The sequence below is a fragment of the Microtus oregoni genome, unplaced genomic scaffold (genome assembly GCF_018167655.1).
Source record: "Microtus oregoni isolate MIOR12 unplaced genomic scaffold, Mior012 000007F_ref0000211, whole genome shotgun sequence".
NCBI classification, from domain to species: Eukaryota; Metazoa; Chordata; class Mammalia; order Rodentia; family Cricetidae; genus Microtus; species Microtus oregoni.
This window is the reverse complement of record NW_024543066.1, coordinates 25,131,869-25,151,863: the sequence shown is the minus strand read 5'-3', so window position 1 is coordinate 25,151,863 and position 19,995 is coordinate 25,131,869. Positions and strand designations below refer to the sequence as shown.

The 19,995-nt window shown below is 40.0% G+C and overlaps 1 protein-coding gene across 2 annotated transcripts in view; it reads right to left on the bottom strand.

Moving 5' to 3' along the window:
- Prim2 (DNA primase subunit 2) overlaps positions 1-19,995 on the bottom strand; it is a 182,201-nt gene that overhangs the window by 7,842 nt on the left and 154,364 nt on the right. For both annotated transcript variants that reach the window (XM_041656070.1, XM_041656071.1), the window contains exons 11-13: positions 17,081-17,207; positions 12,542-12,624; positions 1,410-1,478 (exon numbers count right to left, since the gene is read on the bottom strand). In XM_041656070.1, coding sequence (XP_041512004.1) covers positions 1,410-1,478; positions 12,542-12,624; positions 17,081-17,207 — 279 coding nt within the window. The remainder of the gene's footprint in view (positions 1-1,409; positions 1,479-12,541; positions 12,625-17,080; positions 17,208-19,995) is intronic.

The following is a 19,995-nucleotide window of genomic DNA, read 5'->3' as shown; positions in this document are numbered from 1 at the left end:
ACAATAGGACTTGCTGTAGGGCTCAAAGGAGCCAGTGTGCTCAGTGAACTTAGTGATATGTTTGCGGTGTCTTAAGGGTTCCCCAAAGGCTCATATCATTTGTCATTTTAACCATTGATAAGACAATTTCCCTATGAACACTTAGAAAGAAATTAAGCAATTACATAGCCAACATTGTAAAAGTCATCTTTTGATGACCAAATAAAAATATGAATATGAAGTTTAGCGCAGTAGCTGATAATGACTCAACAAATGCAGTGTGTTTGTGGGGTAGAATCACAGCCCACCGCAGTGCACACGCGCACCCAGTGATGAATGACAAATGTAGTGTCTTTGTGGGGAGACTCGGGGTAGAATCACAGCCCACCGCTGTGCACGCGAGCACTCAGTGGTGAACTATTTTAAGAGGCAGACAGGCCTCCAATGCCCATTCTTAGACATGTGTCCCAGGTTAGGGAGCCACATCCAAATTAGCGCCTGTGAATGTGGGCCCAGTGGGCTGATTCTGCCCTACAGATGTTTTCTGTTGGCTGCATAGAGCTGTCAGTTCTGCTCGCGTGAAAGCCTCAAGCCGTGCATAATTCTTCGGTGCACCAGAGTTTGTGGCATGCTTCTCCCAACTGTAGCAACTTCACCTTTCTGAGTGATTTATCTAATCACTGCAGGCCTCTTGAGTCTGTGATTCCTGGTTTCTGTATTTCAAACCCGTGTCAGAGGGACTCGCTCAGCGCTCCCCTCAATTATCCTTTGGGAGCTGCCGTACCAAGGAAGCGGGCAAAATAATGGTCACATTTCTTTGAATCCCTTGCAATTCCAATCCACATGTAAACCATGGTTCTATCATGCAAAATATAAAACCTGGGAGGCAGATTAAACTACTATCAAGTGGCAGCCACAAATATACCAGACTTTCTCCATGGAGGATGGAAAAGGATGCTGGTTCATCTCGACAGCTATGGCCAAGGCCCCAGATCTAACCCAGCTCAGGGATTGGCAAACTAAATTAAGAACTATAGGTCAACTCTAACCCGCTTCACAAAGTTCTGTAAATTCAGCTGTGACTACTTATATATTTTCTATGGTAGCTTTTGCAGTGTTGTGACAGACATAATAAATCCTTTTATTTTTTTTTTCAAACCAAAAATCTCACCAATCTTGGTTCCTGAACCTAGACCAGAGTGGTGGGTGCAGTATGGCAGGCATCTCCCTCGGACTATTTCTCCTTCTCTAGGACCCAGCTCAGCTCTTTGGTGCTTTTATAAATCTTGTAAGTTGCTTAATACCACGTAATAAATCTCTTTTGTGTTGAACTATGGAGAGTGACATTCACTGCTACAACAAAAAGCACCAAGCAAAACACAGAGTAACAAGCACACACATCAACCTGCAAATTTACACAATGTACTTACATTATGTGTCATCTCGAAGTACTTCTGACAGGCTACCTGGTAATGAGTCCCCTTTACTAAATCCAAAATCTAAAATGAATGGGGAAAAGAGAGAAAGAGAAAAGACAAGTTAAGTTTCTTCTCAGCCACTGTGGTCACAGTTGTTGGCCTTCTCATAAGCTCCATTCAAAAAGGAAACTCAGTACATAAACCATGTAGCATGCTGTGCTTCTGCAGCCTGGGCACTGCAATGGTGTTGTGATTATCCAGGAATGGTTTAGCTCAGCAGTAAAACACAGATGGCAAGTGATAGCAAGTGATCCTTCTGACCTGGCACCAGGGATTTTAATAACATTACTTTGACAGGAAGACGAGAGCAGATCCTGGCACTCTGACTTTGATGGTACTGTCGGCATATCATGTGGCCCATCTTTGTAAAACCGTGTATCTATAAATCTACTAATCTAATAGCAGAGGCATGAAGCAATAAAAGACATTCTTTAGACTTACTTACACATTACCTGTTTATACAGATGAAACACTGAACACCGCTGTGAACACATCAGGAAAAAATGAGTCAAAACCCTCTGGACCAGCATAGAGAGGCAACAACTTATCTGCAATCAGATTGTCTTTTCCATAATATAGTTACTTCTAGTAAAACTCAGCATAATGCAGAGTGAATAGCCTATTCTGAGCATCTATTAGGGACGCCATCCTATCTTTTGTAAATACAATTTTCCTTCCAACTGTAGTTCATGGAATCTCTTCAGGAGGCATAAGCACCCATCCTTATCAGCGGAGCACATGGTAGCTGAAACTTATAAAGTGTCACTGCCTTCCGCCACTTCCAAATAAATAAAACACACATATTTGACCCATTTATCAAGCACAGAAAAATGCTGGAATTAAGAGATAACCAAAATGAAAGAAAGTAGAATTCTAGAAAATTGTTAATTTGTACTGCCTTTCAAAAGGCTAACCTTCCTGCCATCAAAGAAAGGAACAGTCTTGAATTCTTGCTATCCCCATCAGGGAATACTGCTTTACAGTTTTGACATAACATAAGAAAATTATAGCTGCAGAAGGGGCATCAGGCACCAGCAAAAATCTGCTAAGGGACTGCTTTCCTCTGGTTGTTGTAGATACAAATTTCATACCACTTTCAATTAACTTCAATCTAAAAGATTTGTGTAAATATCAACCTGTCACAGAAGCCAGGATTCCATCTACCTCCATGACCCATTTTTCCTCAATTAGAGAAAAATGAAAAATAAATTCATTAAAAATAAATGACAATACATAAATCAATGCATAAAATTTTGTAAGTAATGCCAACACTTTGAGCTTATACCCCAATGCTTGTCCAACAGCCATTAAAGCTGTGCAGTGATGAACTTGAAGCTAATTACTGGATAACAAACACAACAGATTGACATATATAAACTGTCATTTCAAAGAAGACTTCAAACACAGATTTAAGATCTGATCCCATAAATTAACTGAAGACAAAATAAATATACAGAAATAAAGCTGAACTATGTGGTATATTTATGTTCCTTTTATGTAAAATCAAAACAATGGTGCTGGTCACAACTGGCTTGGTCTTCTGATATCAACTAACAATTGCAATAACCCCATACACGAGCCCCACAGACCAGCCTGATCCAGACAACCCTTCTTTAAGACGCTTCCCAGGTGAGCCTGGGTTATGTCACAGTGTCAGTTAAACCACCCGGCAGAGTGACTAGACACAGGTGAGCTGACAAGGAAGACACAGACTATGAGAAACACAGACTTAACTGAAAACGTTGGTAGTTTAAAAACACAGCTGTTTCTACCACCACTCTATGGAGGCAGCTCTTTTTTAACAAAAATATTTTGTCTTGAAATCATGCAGCCATCTATATTAAATAGACGACTATTTTACTAGTCATACTACAGCATGTTTGAGACAACAAGAGTATAATTGTGAAGAGATGATGAAAACAATCAATAGTGGGTTTTCTTTTTGTTTTCTGGCAAGAAAAACTGACAAATTTAGAATGAAGGAGATGAAGCAGAGGAGGTTAAAAGAGAATACATGAGTGTGGGGAGAGAGGAGCGAGCCAAGGAGAACTCTGAGGGACAGAGAGCGTGCTCTGCTCTGGGGCAGTTGGGATGCTATCTTCACTTCAGACAAGAACATCCTGTTCAAATAAAGCTGCCTGAAGGTCTCATTAGGGACAGGATCAATTTTGAAAAGAATTAAGAAATCATGTGCAGTTTAATCTAACATTCCATAGAGGAACATAGAAACAACTTACATGTTTTTAAAATTAAAAAGAAAATATCAACCGACCAAAGAGCACAATTACTAAGAGTCCAGACTCTGATCTATATTGTAAGAATGCAGGAAGGCAGGTGCTCTCTCAGCCCAGGGTGATGAACTCCCTCACTCACGCCAGACTCACTGTGAAGTGCAGACTAGGGTCAGCAGACTGTAGGGGTGCCCAGTGGACCCCACCAGGAGGAGAACAGAGGAGTAGTGGGAAGTACTCAGACTTGCAGATTAAGCGTTTCCTAAGAGTCAGACAATGTTTCTTAAAGCAGGCACTTTCCATGAAAATGCCCAATCAGAGTCAATTCTGACGCTTCTAAACAATGCACTACTCATCCTCAATTACCAACCACTTCCTAAATATCATAAACTAGGTTTTAAAAAAAAAATTCTAAGAGAATGGTAAGAACTCTTCAACAACAGGGCTCAAGGCACATATAAAGCCTTTCCACTTTCACTTACTAACTGTACAAACTAAAGGGTTTCATTACGACACTTGATAAGTACATGTGCCACACTTGGTCTTCTTCAGTCTTCTAATACCCTATCCTGCTCCTAACTCCCACTGCTCCTCCCCTAACTCTAAACCCACCTCCTACTTCCATGTATTATCTGCACTGTGCTCTCTTTTCTTTGATTATGACTGCTTTATGTATACTTACCTTTAAATCTACCAATACAGTCTGCTCAGTGCATTTACTGTTGTTTATATGTATATGCTCTTAGGGCTGACACTTGGCATTGGATAAACCAATTAGGCGGGCCATCTTGGGGAAGACTGATTCTCCCTCTTTCAGCAATCATTAACTGCCTGTAGCCTTTCATCTAGGGTTGGGGACTTGTGAGATCTCCTCCATCAACACTGGCACGTCAACTAGTGTTGACATTGTTCAGGTCTTGTTTAGGCAGCCATACTATTAAGGTTTCATGAGTGCAGCTTCCCTGTCCAATACAAACGACACAGCCTTGCAGCCAACTTCCTGGTCCTGTGGCTCTGATGATCTTTCCACTCCCTCTTGGTTCAGCTGTTTCTTATATATTGACATTTATTTCTTATATAAAATAAATATAAAATACGCCCAATAACATATACCAGTCACTAAACACTGCTAGTTGAGTGGATTTTGAACAACAGCACAGTTATAGAGCTATAATGCTAACATTGTGTGTATAGGCCCACTCTGCTGACTTCAGAAATTTTACAAGTGGTTCTGAAGTACTAGCATTTGCCTGTGTAGTGCAACTTGATGTAGGTTTGCTCTTAATTTTGTGGAATTCCTGATACAAACATTAAACATTGTATTAAGACAAGATGGGCACTGAAACAACCTGCTTTTGGACAGAATGACTCCAAGGCAGGAAATATAAAGTTAGAAATGAAAGGAAAATCAAGATATGCCCCAAATACTCTAATTTGTGATAAAAAGCACAATTCAGTAAATACCAGAATCCAAGAAAGGCAGACTTTCAGGAACAGAGTTTGGGCCAGAATCAAAGTGTTCCAAAGGGGAAAGTAGGGGAAAGAACGAGGCAGCAACTTAACAGTGCTATTTCTCCAGCATCGAGTCTGAAGACCACGAAGAGATCACTCCCTAGATTAGCTCACTTTATGTTCCCATAACAAATGCTCAGAATTGGGTACTTGAGTTAATAAAGGGTCATTAGCTTACAATTTGGAAGGATGAAGGTCCAAGATAGTGAAGTCCCATCAGCTGGCTTCTGTTAAGGATGACAGAAATGAAAGGAAGCTACCATAAGACAAGAAAGGAAGCCAGAAAGACTCAAAAGCCGTAGCAGCTCAGTGCCATGGGGTTCTAAGAACTGCTGGTCCTTTCCAAGGTGCTCACCACAATGAGGCTAGGCTTGTGCAAACACTGAAAGCATACCCAGAGGTGTGCTTCCAAGGATAGCAGCAGAGACGGACCTAGAGTAAGAATAAGAAACAGAGGGCTCAGGGAAACACAAACCACACAAAGGCAGGAACTCAGGTCAAGAAGACAATGTGGAGGAGCCAGTGAGAAGAGTGAACCAGGTGGGGAAATGAGGAAAGAACCACGGAGTCTGCAGTCTGCTGCTCCTGTGCTGTGGCTGCTGCAGCCCACAGAGGGCCCTCTAACAGCAATGGCAAGGACTCTTCAATCCTCCTGCTCCATTCTGAAAGACCCCAGCAAACCCTACTTCCTCTTCCAGACAGCACTATTTCCAAAGGACAGCACCCCCAAGGCCAAGGGAAATAAGGCACAGGCAACTCTGAGGCCTGCCTAACAAATTTTCTAATCATGATCCAGAAAAAAAAAAAAAAGCTAAACTAAACAATCACATCAATTTTGAAAACATAAAATTATCAAAGAAAACATTGCATGAAGAGCTAAGAATATTTCGGAAACAGTAGTAAATTTAGTTTTTCATACCAATATTTAGAGTAAAATTGAGATGCAGGAGCATCATTTGGCAGCTTGGCTCTTACTAGTGCAGAAGGACTATGTAATGTTATGTATATTCCTTGATTTTCCCCTCGAATTTTAGTCATTCTCTATTAGGTACTAAAATCCACCAAGAAGAATTCTAAACTTTTAAAAATAAAATAATTTATCTTTTCATCTTCACAAAAAAGTTCATCAATTTGTATTCACTATGTTTAGTAAAGGAAATTAATTATACTTTATCCTCGAGACAAGTTACTGGTTATTTCGCTAAGAGAATTACTATTTCCTACTCTTTTTATCATTATCCTTTTATTTAAATTTCTTTTATATAATATATTTTGATCATGTTTCCTCCTCCTTCAACTCCTCCCTGGTCTTCTCCCTACCCATATAACTTCACGTTCTTGTGTGTCTCTCTCCCCTTGTCTCCACCCTCTCCCTCACCAAACAAATGAAAAACAAACAAACAAAGAAAAAATACCACCACCACCACCCCAAAAAGCTACACAGAGTCTGTGTTGCATTGGCTGAGTACTCCTGGGCATGGTGCCTATCCTGGAGTATAGCTGATCTTTCCAGTGAGACACTATTGGAGAAGGTGGATTTCCCCTTTCCCAGCAGATGCCAATTGCAAATAGCTTCTTGGTTAGGGGTGGGACTTTGTGTTCACTTCCCCTTCTTAGTGCTTGGATCTCTCTGCTATGAACCTGGGCAGGGGTTGTGCAGGCTGTCACAGTCTATGTAGCCCAGGCTAGCTTCAAGTTCATGGCCCTTCTGCTTCAAGCCTCCCAAGTGCTGGTCTTACAGACACACACCACCACACCTGGGAAGGAATTCTAATGAAGGGGCATAACCAAGATGTCTTTAAAGATAAATAACTGTTTTTATGATTTGAATGACTGTGATCTATCAGACTGATCTTTGCCAGTCAATCAACATGTATGACAGTCTCCAACACCTGAGGGAAATGCCACACAACAACAGAAACAAACACACGCTCCAAGTCTAACTTGGAGAGCAGGTGCCGCTTCCTGCCACCGTTTACTCCAGTGCCTGCCAAAGATGCTCGAGGATGACTTGGCAGCAGGAAGCCACCACCTGCCCACCCTTGGCTCTGGTGACTGGTGGACTGCACAGGCACAGCTACATATGCTGCACCCACCAATTAGACAGACGCTAGTGTGTCTCTAATTCAAGGTCGTCTGCCTTAATGTAGAAGCAAGAACAGCCTTGATTCTTCTTAAAAAGTTCAACTGTCCAAAACTAGCCCACAAAGATTTTCCACTCCATTTCTGAGCTTCCTTATTTCAAAAGTGAAAGAAATGCTTGCCAGAGGTATGAAGTACGGGACACATCTGCACATAGAGCTCTCTGTTTCTCACATGCCTGGCATGGCACAACCAGTAGAAACCTCGGACCTCTGCTGTGATCTTCACCAGAGAGACTAAGGCCAGGTTTCCCCTCTTGAAAATACACTTTCATTTGCTTAAGAACATCCCATGTCAAGCATTTTACTATACTTATTTTTTATTGTTTGTAAATACAGTTCTGAGTTGATTTTACTTCCAAATATCTTTAAATTTCCCCTTTCCTCTCTACTGCTCAGCCCCATCATTCTCTCTTTTATAATAGGCTTCCTGATTTTCCCTTACAAGAGCCTACACAGCCACCAGTGTCACTCCTAAAAGCCAACCCAACCCTGCATTCCAGCGCCCGCCAGAGAAGGATCACATACTAATCTGCACAATCCAGGCCTTCTCATCAGACCTAGCCTCCCTCCCTGGGCTCTGCTCGGGCTCATCTGCCCATGGGGTCCTCACAGCTGCTCCAGGCTTTTCTACAATGTTTAGTGGAATTTTAGCTCATAAATCCTAGTGGTAACATCTCTGGGAGTCTCTTGTCAAATATGTTAGTTCGGTTAATCCAGAATTACCTGGGTGTGACTAGAGGCTGGCCACCCAGTTAGCCATATGTGGCACCCAAACAGGCTTAATTAGCCAGTCATAAGTAATGAGCTGTTTAATCTCCATGAGTTTATGAAGTTGTTAAATATTTGTTTGCTTTTTTTTAGAATTTTTTTATTTATTTATTATGTGTACAGTATTCTCAGTATTCTGTCTGCATGTATGCCTGCAGGCCAGAAGACAGAAGAGGGCACCAGATCTCATTACAGATGGTCGTGAGCCACCAAGTGGTTGCTGGGAATTGAACTCAGGACCTTTGGAAGAGCAGGCAGTGCTCTTAACTGCTGAGCCATCTCCCCAGCCCTGTTTGCTTTCAATTTTAATTTTTACTATAACATAGTCATTTAGGATATAAGAAGTGATTTCACTATTTTTGAAGTGAAAAAAAGATTTGACTTGTGTCCCAGGATGTGATCTATTTTAGAAAAGCCTCCATGTGCTGCTAAGTAGGATATTCATTGTGTTGGGGTAGAATATTCTGTAGATATCTGTTAAATCCATTTGATGCATAATATCAATTAATTCTAATGTATCTCGGTTTATTTTCTACCTAGATAATCTGTCTACTGGAGAAAGCAGGTTATTGAAATCATCTATGATTAATGCATTGATGTCAATCTGTTTTTTAAATCCAGTAGTATATATTTTATAAAACTGTGTGCCCAGAGTTTGGTGCATATATGTTTGAGACAGTAAGGTCTTTTGATTAATCCTTCTCTTGATACAATCAAATATCCCTCCTTATTTCTTTTGATTATAGTTTAGAGTCTATTTTCTCAGATATTAGGGTAGTGGTGCCTACTTGCTTCCTGGTCCCATTTAGAGTACTTTATGCATCATTTATTTCAAGGAGGTACTTATCTTTAATACTAAGTGTGTTTCTTGTAGACAACAGGTAAATGGATTCTGGGATTTTTGTTTTGTTTTATTTTGTTTTGCTTTAATTAATCAATTATAATTTTTAAATAATCTTTTCTCATTTTACATACCTATCCCAGTTCCCACTCCTTCCCCTTGTCCCGTTCCACACATTTTTCCCCCACTCCAACCCCCATCCACTCCTCAAAGAGGGTGAGGCTTCCCATGGAGAGAGAACAAAAGTCTGTCACATCACTTTGAGGCAGGACCAAGGTCCTCCTCCCTATATTTTGGCTGAGCAAAATATCCCTCCAAAACGAATGGGCTCCAAAAAGTCAGTTTAAGCACTAGGGATAAACCCTGGTCCCACTGCCATGGTCCTACAGACTGCCTAAGCCACACAACTGTCACCCACATTCAGAGGGCCTAGTTAGGACCTATGCAGGTCTTCCGCTATCAGTCCAGAAACCGCGATCTCCCACTAGCTCAGGTCAGCTGTTTTTGACAAAGAAGCTAAAATTATACAATGGACAAAAGAAAGCATCTTCAACAAATGGTGCTGGCATAACTGGATGTCAACATGTAGAAGAATGAAAATAGATCCATACCTATCACCATGCATAAAACTCAAGTCCAAATGGATCAAAAACCTCAACATTAAATTCAGCCACACTGAAGAGAAAGTGGGAAGTAGCCTTGAATGCATAGGCACAGGAGAGCACTTCCTAAATGTAACACCAGTAGCACAGGCACTGAGAGCAACAATTAATAAATAAATAATTAATAATTAATTTCTGAAACTGAGAAGCTTTTATAAGGAAAAGAACATGCCAATAAGACAGAAAGGCAGTCAACTCAATGGGAAAAGATTGTCACCAATCCCACATTGGACAGAGGACTGATCTTTGAACGATATAAGAACTCAAGAAACTATCCCATGCTTTTTCAGTCACATTCCAGCTGGTCTTGGTGAGCTCTCAATAGATCAGCTCCACTGTCTCAGTGGGCTGAAAAAGCATGGGATAAAACTGGACTCTCTGAACATGGCGAACAATGAGGGCTGATGAGATGCAAAGGACAATGGCACGGGGGTTTGATCCTACGTAATGTGATGGCTTTGTGGGAGCCCAGCCAGTTTGGATGTTCACCTTCCTAGATATGGACGGAGGTGGGAGGTCCTAGGTCTTACCACAGGGCAGAAAACCCTGACTGCTCTTTGGACTGGAGAGGGAGGGGGAAAGGAGTGGGGGGAGGGGGAGAAGGGTGGGAGGAGGGGGCGTAGGGGGGGAGGAGGGGGAGGGAAATGGGAGGCTGGGAGGAGGTGGAAACTTGTTTTTTTTTCTCCTTTTCTCAATAAAAAAAGAAAAAAAAAGAACTCAAGAAACTAGACATTAAACCACCAAATAGTCCAATTAAAAATTGGGTACAGATCTAAACAGAGAATTCTCAACAGAAGAATCTCAAATGGCCAAAAGACACACAAGGAATTGCTCAACATCCTTAGCCATCAGGGAAATGCAAATCAAAATGACTCTGTTTTTGTTTTATTTTTTAATTTATTCAATCTTCCTTGTCTTGACTGGAGAATTGTGACCACTGGTATTTATAGCTATTGTTGAAATGTGTGTGTGGTCATCATTGTGTTGCTGATTTTTGCTGGTTTTGTTTGTGTTCTTAGTGGTATTTTTTAAAATAATTATAGCCTCATATTTCTTTTCAAAGTTATTCTGCTATCTTCACTCCTCTCTTTAGCCTGAAATACTGCTTCTTATATTTTCTTTAGGTTTGTTGAGTGTGTGTGTTTGTTTATGCCATGGAATATTTTTAATGTGTTTCTTCTTCAATTGTGGCAGATAGTTTTGCTGGGTATATTTATCTAGGCTGGTCATCATAAGTCTTTTAGGATTTGGAATGTATTCCTTCAGGATCTTCTAGCTTTCAAAGTTTCCAATGAGAAGTCAGCTGTAGCTCTAATGGATTTTTTTTTGTATGTGACTTGTTTTTTTTCCCCTTGAACTTTTCACTATACTTTCTTTGTTATGTATAGTTAGTGTTTAACTCTGATATGGTGTAGGAATTTTCTTTTATGGTTTTGTCTATTTGGTGTTCTGGGTATTTCTTATATCTGTGTGAGCGTGTCTTTCCTTAGTTTGGGGGACATTTTCTTCTATGATCTTGTTGAAGATCTGATCTATGTCATTGACTTGGAGTTCTTTTCCCTCATCTATGCCTATAATTCAAAAGTTTTTTCTTTCTTCATGGTGTCCTCCCTGTGTTCCCATTTCTGTTCAGACTTTATCCTACTTCCTCTTAACCTCTGGTAAGCATTAGCCAGGATTCCGTTTTGGCTTTTACTCCACCCTGCTTCTCCCATAACACCCTGGTCTTGGAAAAGCTGATTTTAACTTCAGACATCACTACCAGCCAACTAGTTATGTGCTAGTGGCATGTCACACCTACGACTCCTCAGCATTCTTATGGTCTTTCCAATTCATAATTGTAACTAGAAAGTGCCCTAGGTTCTCTATTTGGATGTAAAACCACCTCCTCTTTGCCACTCAAATTCTTTACTTCAAAAATTCAACTCCCAAACCAAGTACTTCTTCTAAGTTGCCCATCACTGCGCATGTACTAGTCCTTTCACTTGAAAGCCAATGACCTTATACACTCCTGCCTTTTATTTATGCATTCATGATTCGAATTCATGACTTTCTATTAAGTCCTCATCCTGTAATCAGCTCTTACAGAAAAGTGCTTTCCAGACTCGATTGGCTATAGACAGTCTCCTTTGATAAGCATTGCTTAAAAACTTTACAAGATAAGCTGAATCAATTAGACAGTAGGGTTTTCCCATTGATATTCTTCAAATAAAAAAAAAACAATGTTTTTTTAAGAATGTTCAATGACTTTGATGTCCCAGCTTCTTCTGGAGCCAGAAACGATAGACTCAGTCAGCTATTGTAGAACCCAAGGCAAGTCAGAATCACATTGCAGACAGAGGTTCTTACAACACCATGGAATTTTTTAAAAGATAGACTTACTAAAAGATGCATTCTCTTAAATATTTAGTTAACAATTTATGCATTTTTAGTTAAATTCTTAACAAAACAAAGTATTTGAAAAAGTACTAGACCTAATAAGCTACCATCAGACTTACACAGATTAAACCTAGCAACAACTGAGCCTACTAGAACAGTCATTGACTTCAAAGTATATTTTTTTCCTCAGAAAACAATTTTCCAAAATGAAAGGCTCTGTCATGAATTTTCAGCTTCACTAATAAACCTCAATGCATTAAACATTTATGTTTTTAAGTGAGGCCCTCAACTGACAGAGAAAAATAAGTTGGGGTGGGATTTCTATGTTCTTTTATTACTAAGGGAAATAAAACTGTCACCGAGCTGATGGAAGAACTGGATTTCCAAGGACTCAGAACCTGAAAAGTCAAGGTGTTGGATCAATTCACCCAGAAGGCAGAAGTCTGGTGTGCGTCCTGACGCAGTACACAGCATCATTCTGTAAACAAATCCAAGAGGATAGAGCTACTGCAGAATCACTGAGGATCCTGGGCAGAACTGGACCTACCTGGTTGATCCCTGAGGCAGGAATCTTGTAGGACTGCATCTTCTGCTTCAGCAGCTCTGCATCACTGTGACGGAATGGGCACCCTGACAACAAAACACAAACCACACAGCAGCAAGGTCATTTACCAGGACTCAGCACAGGGCCACCCTCGAGAGGCTGCCAAAGCACTCTTAATGTCTAACAGCTTATTAATAAAAGCTCAATTGCCCATAGGTGCAACTGTTTCCCTTTCTATCTAAAGGAGGATTTAGCTGCTCAGGTATCAGGACACTACAGGTTCAGGAGTTACATATAACAGCGCAGCACTCACAGACTCATGGCCGTTCACTAGGAAGGGAAAGCAGCCTGACCCTTGGCACCCTCTCACAGAACAGGAAATCACAAAGTAGGCATAACAGTTTACCTCTCACATTTCCATAGTCTAAAAATACTGCAGAATGACATAAAAGAGAAGGATATATATAATAGAAATAAAAATATCCAAACTCTAAGAAACATAAATATATCAAATCAGATTCCGACATAAATTCTACGCCTATCTCCTGAAGACCGGAACCCCTATAAACTCTGAAGAATCATGGCAGTAAACACTGTGAACAATTAGAAATGGCTTCAGAGAAAAGTCACACATAATATATTTATCTCATCTCTTATTTCATGAGCAAAATAAAAGGATGGACAATAAGAAATACTTGCATGAAGAAGAACAGAGACTATTTAGGCACTGAAAAATAGATCTACAAGCTAACTGGTAGTAACTGCACATTTTATATATAATTGGTGGAAATTAGGGAATGAAAACATAATGGAAAAGGGCCAAGAAGCCAAACTAATGCACTTATCAAACAATTTAAATATAAATAAAGCCTCCATTGTAAAACTATGGATCTCTATAAACTATGAATTCTGCAAAATTTATAGCATATCCTTTATACATATTTACAAAAATACATTTGAGTACAAGGAAGCATCTTGAGAAAATATACTATATAATGTATAGTAAAGTGTCTGGCATTCCTGGTAGGTTGACCATGCTCCTGTGGGCGGCTCAACACACTATTGAGAGGGTGTGGCACTGTTGAAGTAGGCATGGTCTTGTAGAAGCAAATGTGTCACTCTGGGGCCAGGCTTTGAGATCTCCTATGCTTAAACTTCACTCTGTGCCACAGTCCATTTCCTGTTGCCTTACAATCAAGATGTAGCCAGCACCATGTCTGCCTGCATGTTGCCATGCTCCCAACCATAATGATAATGGATTGAGCCTATAAACTGCAAGCTGCCACCTCAATGAAATGTTTCCCTTTATAAGAGAGCTGCTGTGGTCACACTGTCTCTTCACAGCAATAGAAACCCTAACTAAGACAATGTTCTTTAATAAGTGAAAAAAATAACCTGTGATATATCCAGATAATGGACTATTACCAGATTCCCACCCAGCCTCTACTTGGAAGTCAAGAGTGGCCTCTGCCCAGCTGAAACAGCAGGACTACCTTCAGTGAGAAGCTATGTCTAAAAATGAAGGTAGAGAAAAATAGAGAAAGCACCTAACATCAACTTTTGGCCTCCACAGACACACACATGCACACATGTATATATCAGAGACACATACATATATCAACACAACCACAGACCCAATCAATGGTCCAAAAATAGGAAAGTGATTTAAAAATTACTTTTAAAGGATATATTATGCAGTAAATTAAAATAATCTTCCAGAGACTAGTTAATAACATAAAATAATGTCAAGTTTAAAAACGTGAGGCAAACAGTTAAGAGTTAGCTGTCTAGACTTAAGAGAAAGACTAAAATGTTGATAACAAGCATGATTAAATGTGAAATAATGGGTAATTTTTTCATATTTTCTATAGACAGAATATTTTGAAAATAAGCATAAGGAAACATACTGATGTTCACAAAGTCAAAAATGTGGATGTCCACACATAGACTATAGACACCAAGAGTGAACCCCAATCTCAGCACCAGGCTTTGAGCAATAGCAACATGTAGTAACCAGTCACTGTACCAGAAGATGCTGAGAATGGATGGAGGAGGTTAGCATATGTGAGGATGAGGGCACATAGGAGCACATTCTGTTCAGTCTTCCTGTGAACCTAATGCAGTTTAAAACTTTTAAACAATTGACAAATAAAGTTGTTCTGTCTTGTTTTGCTTCTTTGATATGGAGCTATGGATCAAACAAAAGGCCTTGCACATAGTAGGCCTACAACTAAGCCAACCCAGAAACAGGGTTTAAATGAAAAAAAAATCACTAGACAGTCTACACATCCTGAGGAAGCTACTGCCAAATTCCTAAGAGGCTGGGAAGCTGATTAAGGAGAAAAGATGCCATCTAAAGTAAGCCTTCAGGGAGGATGAAAGCAGGCTTGTCCAGAAGATGATGGACAATAAACCAGCACTCATGAGGTGCTCAGGAAGCACCAGAGCACAGCACAGAGAAGACAGACCACCTCTAGCAGCAACTTTACTACCGGGTGTGTGATAAAGTCAAGGGCGCTGTGAAGAAGCTATAAGCTTTCAAAACCCAAAATGATCTATTCTGGCAACATGATCTGAGTCAGGGTGACAGCCACCTTGTTAATAGGAAGTTCTGACCAATAATTCCTCCAAAAAATAAAAAATACTTGCAAGAAGGGTTGAAATTTAAGGTCTTCTTGATGAAAGACTATATTCCTGGCCATCCTGAGTTGGCTTACTATGGAAATGCAAGATTGAAGTTGCATTTTTATTATTTCCTAAATTGAGTCCACTACTCGAGCTCCTTGATCAGAGCACCATCTGATTTGTCAAGGCCATAAAAACTTACCTGGTTTAATTTCATTAAATCAGTACTTGATACAGGTCCTAATCTAGACATAGTACAATGTAGGAAAAGATGAGTTCCTGTGAAGCTACACTGAAAACCAGAACTAAAAATGCCTGATGGAAGAATTTACAGCATGAAGCCATGAACGACTTTAAAAGCTTCTTGAGAACAGTAAAGGAATAGGGAAAGCCACTTGCATTGAAATACAAGTTGGTATGAATTTGCTAACATGCTGATGAAGGAATGGAGGAAACACTGGGTAACAAACACTCAACTGAAGAAACTTGTTGAGACCCCTATTTAGGGAAATGGAAAGAAAATTGAGGCAGAATCAGCAGTGGAATATTCCAAAAATTTGCTAAATTATTATTTTCAGATAGATCTCATTATATTGCTCATGCCATACAATGAACTCCTGAGCTCAAGTGATCCTCCTGCCTCAGCTCCTTGGTGCTGGACTACTGTAAAGAGAGACTGCACTTTAGTTTCCCAGATGCCCAGACCCGAATAATCACACAGAAACTATATTAATAACAACAGTGTTTGGGCTATTAGCTCAGGCTTCTTATTAGCTATTATATCATTTCTATTAGCCTATGTATCACCATGAGGTTGTGGCCTACCGGTAAGGTTCCGCATCTTTCTCCTTTGGCAGCTACATGGCACCTCCCTGACTCTGCCTTCTCTCTCCCTGCATCAGCTTAGTTTTTCCGCTCTATTCTTCCCTGACACAGTCCAAAGCAGTTTCTTTATTAACCAATGGTAACAGAACATATTCACAGCATACAGAGAGGAATCCCACATCAGACTAACACACCCGGCTTTAAAGTTATAAAAGGACAAGGGATGGAATGAAATCCTCAAGAAACACACAGCCTTAAGAGCTCCCAGATGACCTCTAAAGGATCACGATGTTGGGTTAGGAATCTGACAAACTAATAAGAGATAACTTATTATTATAGTTTTCACACACGAAAAAAAAAATGTCCTCCAATAGAAAAAAGAAGAAAACCTGCCAAATACTGAGTCTCTGCAAACATTTTTATCACCTAGTCACGACATCCACCCATTCAGAACATCGGAGCTAGCTGGCCTAGGGTCACCTGACATGATCTTCCCAATACTACATCACAATGATTACATCTATCACATTGGCCTCACTGTACCAAAATACACCATATCAGCTCATATCATATAAAAGCAAGGACAGTACACTGATATAGTTATTATTATAGTACATCACTATAATTATTCTATTATTGTTAATCTCTTGCTATGCCTAATTTAGAAATTCAAATTTACTATAATCTGTGTGTGTGTGTGTGTGTGTGTGTTAACAACTCAACCAAACTGACATACATTTGACACTGGACTTGTTAAACTGCTTAGTCTCTGTTAATTAGATGACAGGAGTAAGGAAAAAAATACACTGCTCCTCTGCATGTGGCCTTTTGAACATTAATAAAAAGCACAAACAGCTCTAAAACACTCTTATCTTCTAAAACCTTTGCAGAACACGAGACACGGAACAGTGGATGAAAGAGAACTGGGAAGCCTGCTCCAGCACAAGCTGACCACAGCTGAGTGAGCGCAGTAATAAGACAGATCACTGTCACGGAGCTCCAGCCTGACACATACACAGACAGAAGCTACCACAAGCTAGGGCCTTCAGCAGTGCAAAAAGTCATTCCCCGGCAAACAGCACAAGCACTTACCGTGATAATCCCCTTGGCTTGGCGGATTGGTCAGGATAATCTTCATGCAACTGAAAGGCGTATAGTCTGTCCTCTTGCCTTCCTTTCCAAAGCTGTGCCGGATATTATAAGCGTAACCTTTATCAAACTGAGAAAAAAAAGAAGAGACCAAGTCAGTCAATACAGTAATGGCATCAGCACCAGCTAGGATCAAACAGCTAAGGGATTCAGTGTTCATGGACATGCATACTCTATGTATCTCCTGGGTTTTTTATGACACAAATGTAACACACATACACACACACGGAAACAAGGTTTTCCTATTAATGCCCTACACACTTGTCTCTGCAGCATACTAAACAAACTTTTTAAAGAAACAATAAAGATCTTCTTAGGTAGGAGAAAGTTAAGGTTATAACATCCCCATCTCTGGTATCTAATGGGGATTGTTCCAGCAATCCCACTGATAATTAAAATCTACAAGTCAATGTAAGTAGCTCAAAACTGAGTGTAATATTTGAATTTAACTTATTACGCCTCCCATCTACTTTAAATGATCTTCAAATTATTTATAGTAAGTAATATAATTTAAATGCTATGGGAATAGTTGTGACACTGTCATTGTTTGGGAATAATAGCAATGAAAAACATCTATATGTGGTTAATGCAGACACAATAATTTTTCCCCCCAAACACTTCAATCTGAGGTTCACTGAGTCTAAGGATATGAAAGCCCAAAGCCATGAAGGGGCAACTGTTTACTGACTAATGCTGAGAATAATCTGTTGCAGAAAATAATCAATTTTCCCTCCTTGATTTGATTTCAGAGACTACACTAGGTGGAAACCAGTCTAGCCTCTCTGTCCTCCTAAACTGTCCATTAAATTCAACATCCTAACTCACTCTACTTATGAAGTGCCTCTTAAAATACTGAATGCCATCCTCCGCATTTCCATCCGGGAAACAAGCTGTCAGCAAATGTCTGACGAGTGGATGAGCCACTGCAGGTGCCTCCTACCTGGAATCCCTGCCATGGTGTTCATAAAACAAGATAATGGTGTGGAAGAGGCTTTGGAATGAATAGGATATGTGGCGGAAAAGGGACTTAGCATTTACTGAAAGGCACTTAGGTACCACCAGGCGTACTGTTGGGTGCTTTTAAAAGTGCAATCCCATTTGATCATTTCAAATAACTGGTCTCCCTATGATGGTACACAAGAGGAAACTAAAGTTCAAAGAAATGAGGCAATGTAATATAACATAGACATTAAATAAATAGCAGAGTTGAAAAGCATGCAAAATTAGAAAAGTCTGGTTCCAAACTCCAAGTTCTTTCCATAATACTGCTATTTCTCAGTAATAAGATATTCAAAATTATAGGTTCTAATATATCATTTTAGGCTGTAACTTCTTTCTTTCAAAAGATACTTCATCTTGGATGTCGGGGTTGCGAGCTGACTCTTCTTCCAGGCCTCAGTGGCATTTCCCTATGTGCCCTTATACCCCTCTAGGATAGTTCTCATCTCTGCATATTTGGTTTCCATTATGCTTGCCTGTGTTTACCTTATGGTTTGTTAGCCTCTGCTTTGAACTGATCAGTTTGGTGGTCAGTTGCTCCTGGGCTATCCAGTAAGCAAGAAAATAAACTCACTGCACGTGGAGGAACTCCTTGGTCTACTACAGCATTTGAAAGGGCATTATCCCATTTTCATACTCCCATCAAATGTTTCCAGGGCCTGATGTTTGATAATTTTCTAATTCCTATATTAGGTGATGCCCATAACTCATTGGTCAAGCAAGGGCAGACAATGTACCATTGATAATATGTTTGATTAAAGGGATATTCGATGTGACAGAATATTAGGTAAAATCCAACTTGATGGAGGAGTGTAAGTTAAGGTAAATTTCTCACAAAATTATTTTGGTAAAAATTATGAGAACAGCTGGGTATGATGACGCATGCCTTTAATCACAACATAGGAGGTAGAGGCAAGCGGCTCTCTGTGAGTTCCAGGCCAGCCTGGTCTACAAAGCAAGTTCCAGGTCAACTAGGACTGTTATACAGAGAAACCCTGTCTAGAAAAACAAAACAAAAAACTATGAAAACGAAAACCAAGTTTCTAAAATAACTGTCAGACTACAACAAATGGCAGACCATAAGAGCCTTTAAATAATAGGAGAAAAATCTTAGACTTTGCCCTGCTTTTACTACTCAGTAATCTCACAAGCCTTCAAAACTAAATTCTCAGAAGCTGTAAGTGGATCACAGGGTACATCAAATGTTCTTCCATGACACCCAGGCAATACTTGCTACGTCTTGAAAAGCCACAAAGCACACATAACGAGTCATTTCCAAAGGGCATCTTCAGAGTTCTGAATCTAACAGTCAGAAGAAAACGTCTATAAAAGGTCATACTTTATTTCCATGCTTCTTTTAGATAAAAATGCATATTCTGGAAAGCTTGAAGAAAAAGTTCTAGAGCAAATTTTCATGTGAAATTACTAAGCAAAACACTAAAAGTATTGCACAGGTGCAAGTAATGGGCAATAAACTGAACCCCGAGTGCACAGGACAGGTCTAGGTTTCATCACATTAGTGAGCACAGGGCACACTAGGATGGCAGAGTTGCCATTTGCCACCCGTAAGGTTCATTATGAAAGCAACCCAGCAAATATCAGGTAGTTGGAGATGCCAGGCTTTGTAATGAGTGAGGTAACTTACAAAGGGTCTGATTTCAGTCTCATCTTTCCTAATCCAGGCCACACCCTTGAGATCCCTTTCCCTTAACTTTACATCCACTGACCTACTTACTCTTTGACTATAGAGCTTCACTTGCTGGTGCTGCGCCCGGTTCTATAATACGACCACATTCTCTCTCCTCTAGCAGTACCTAAAGAAAACCTGTTTATATTGCTTTAATTACTGTCCATCTGTG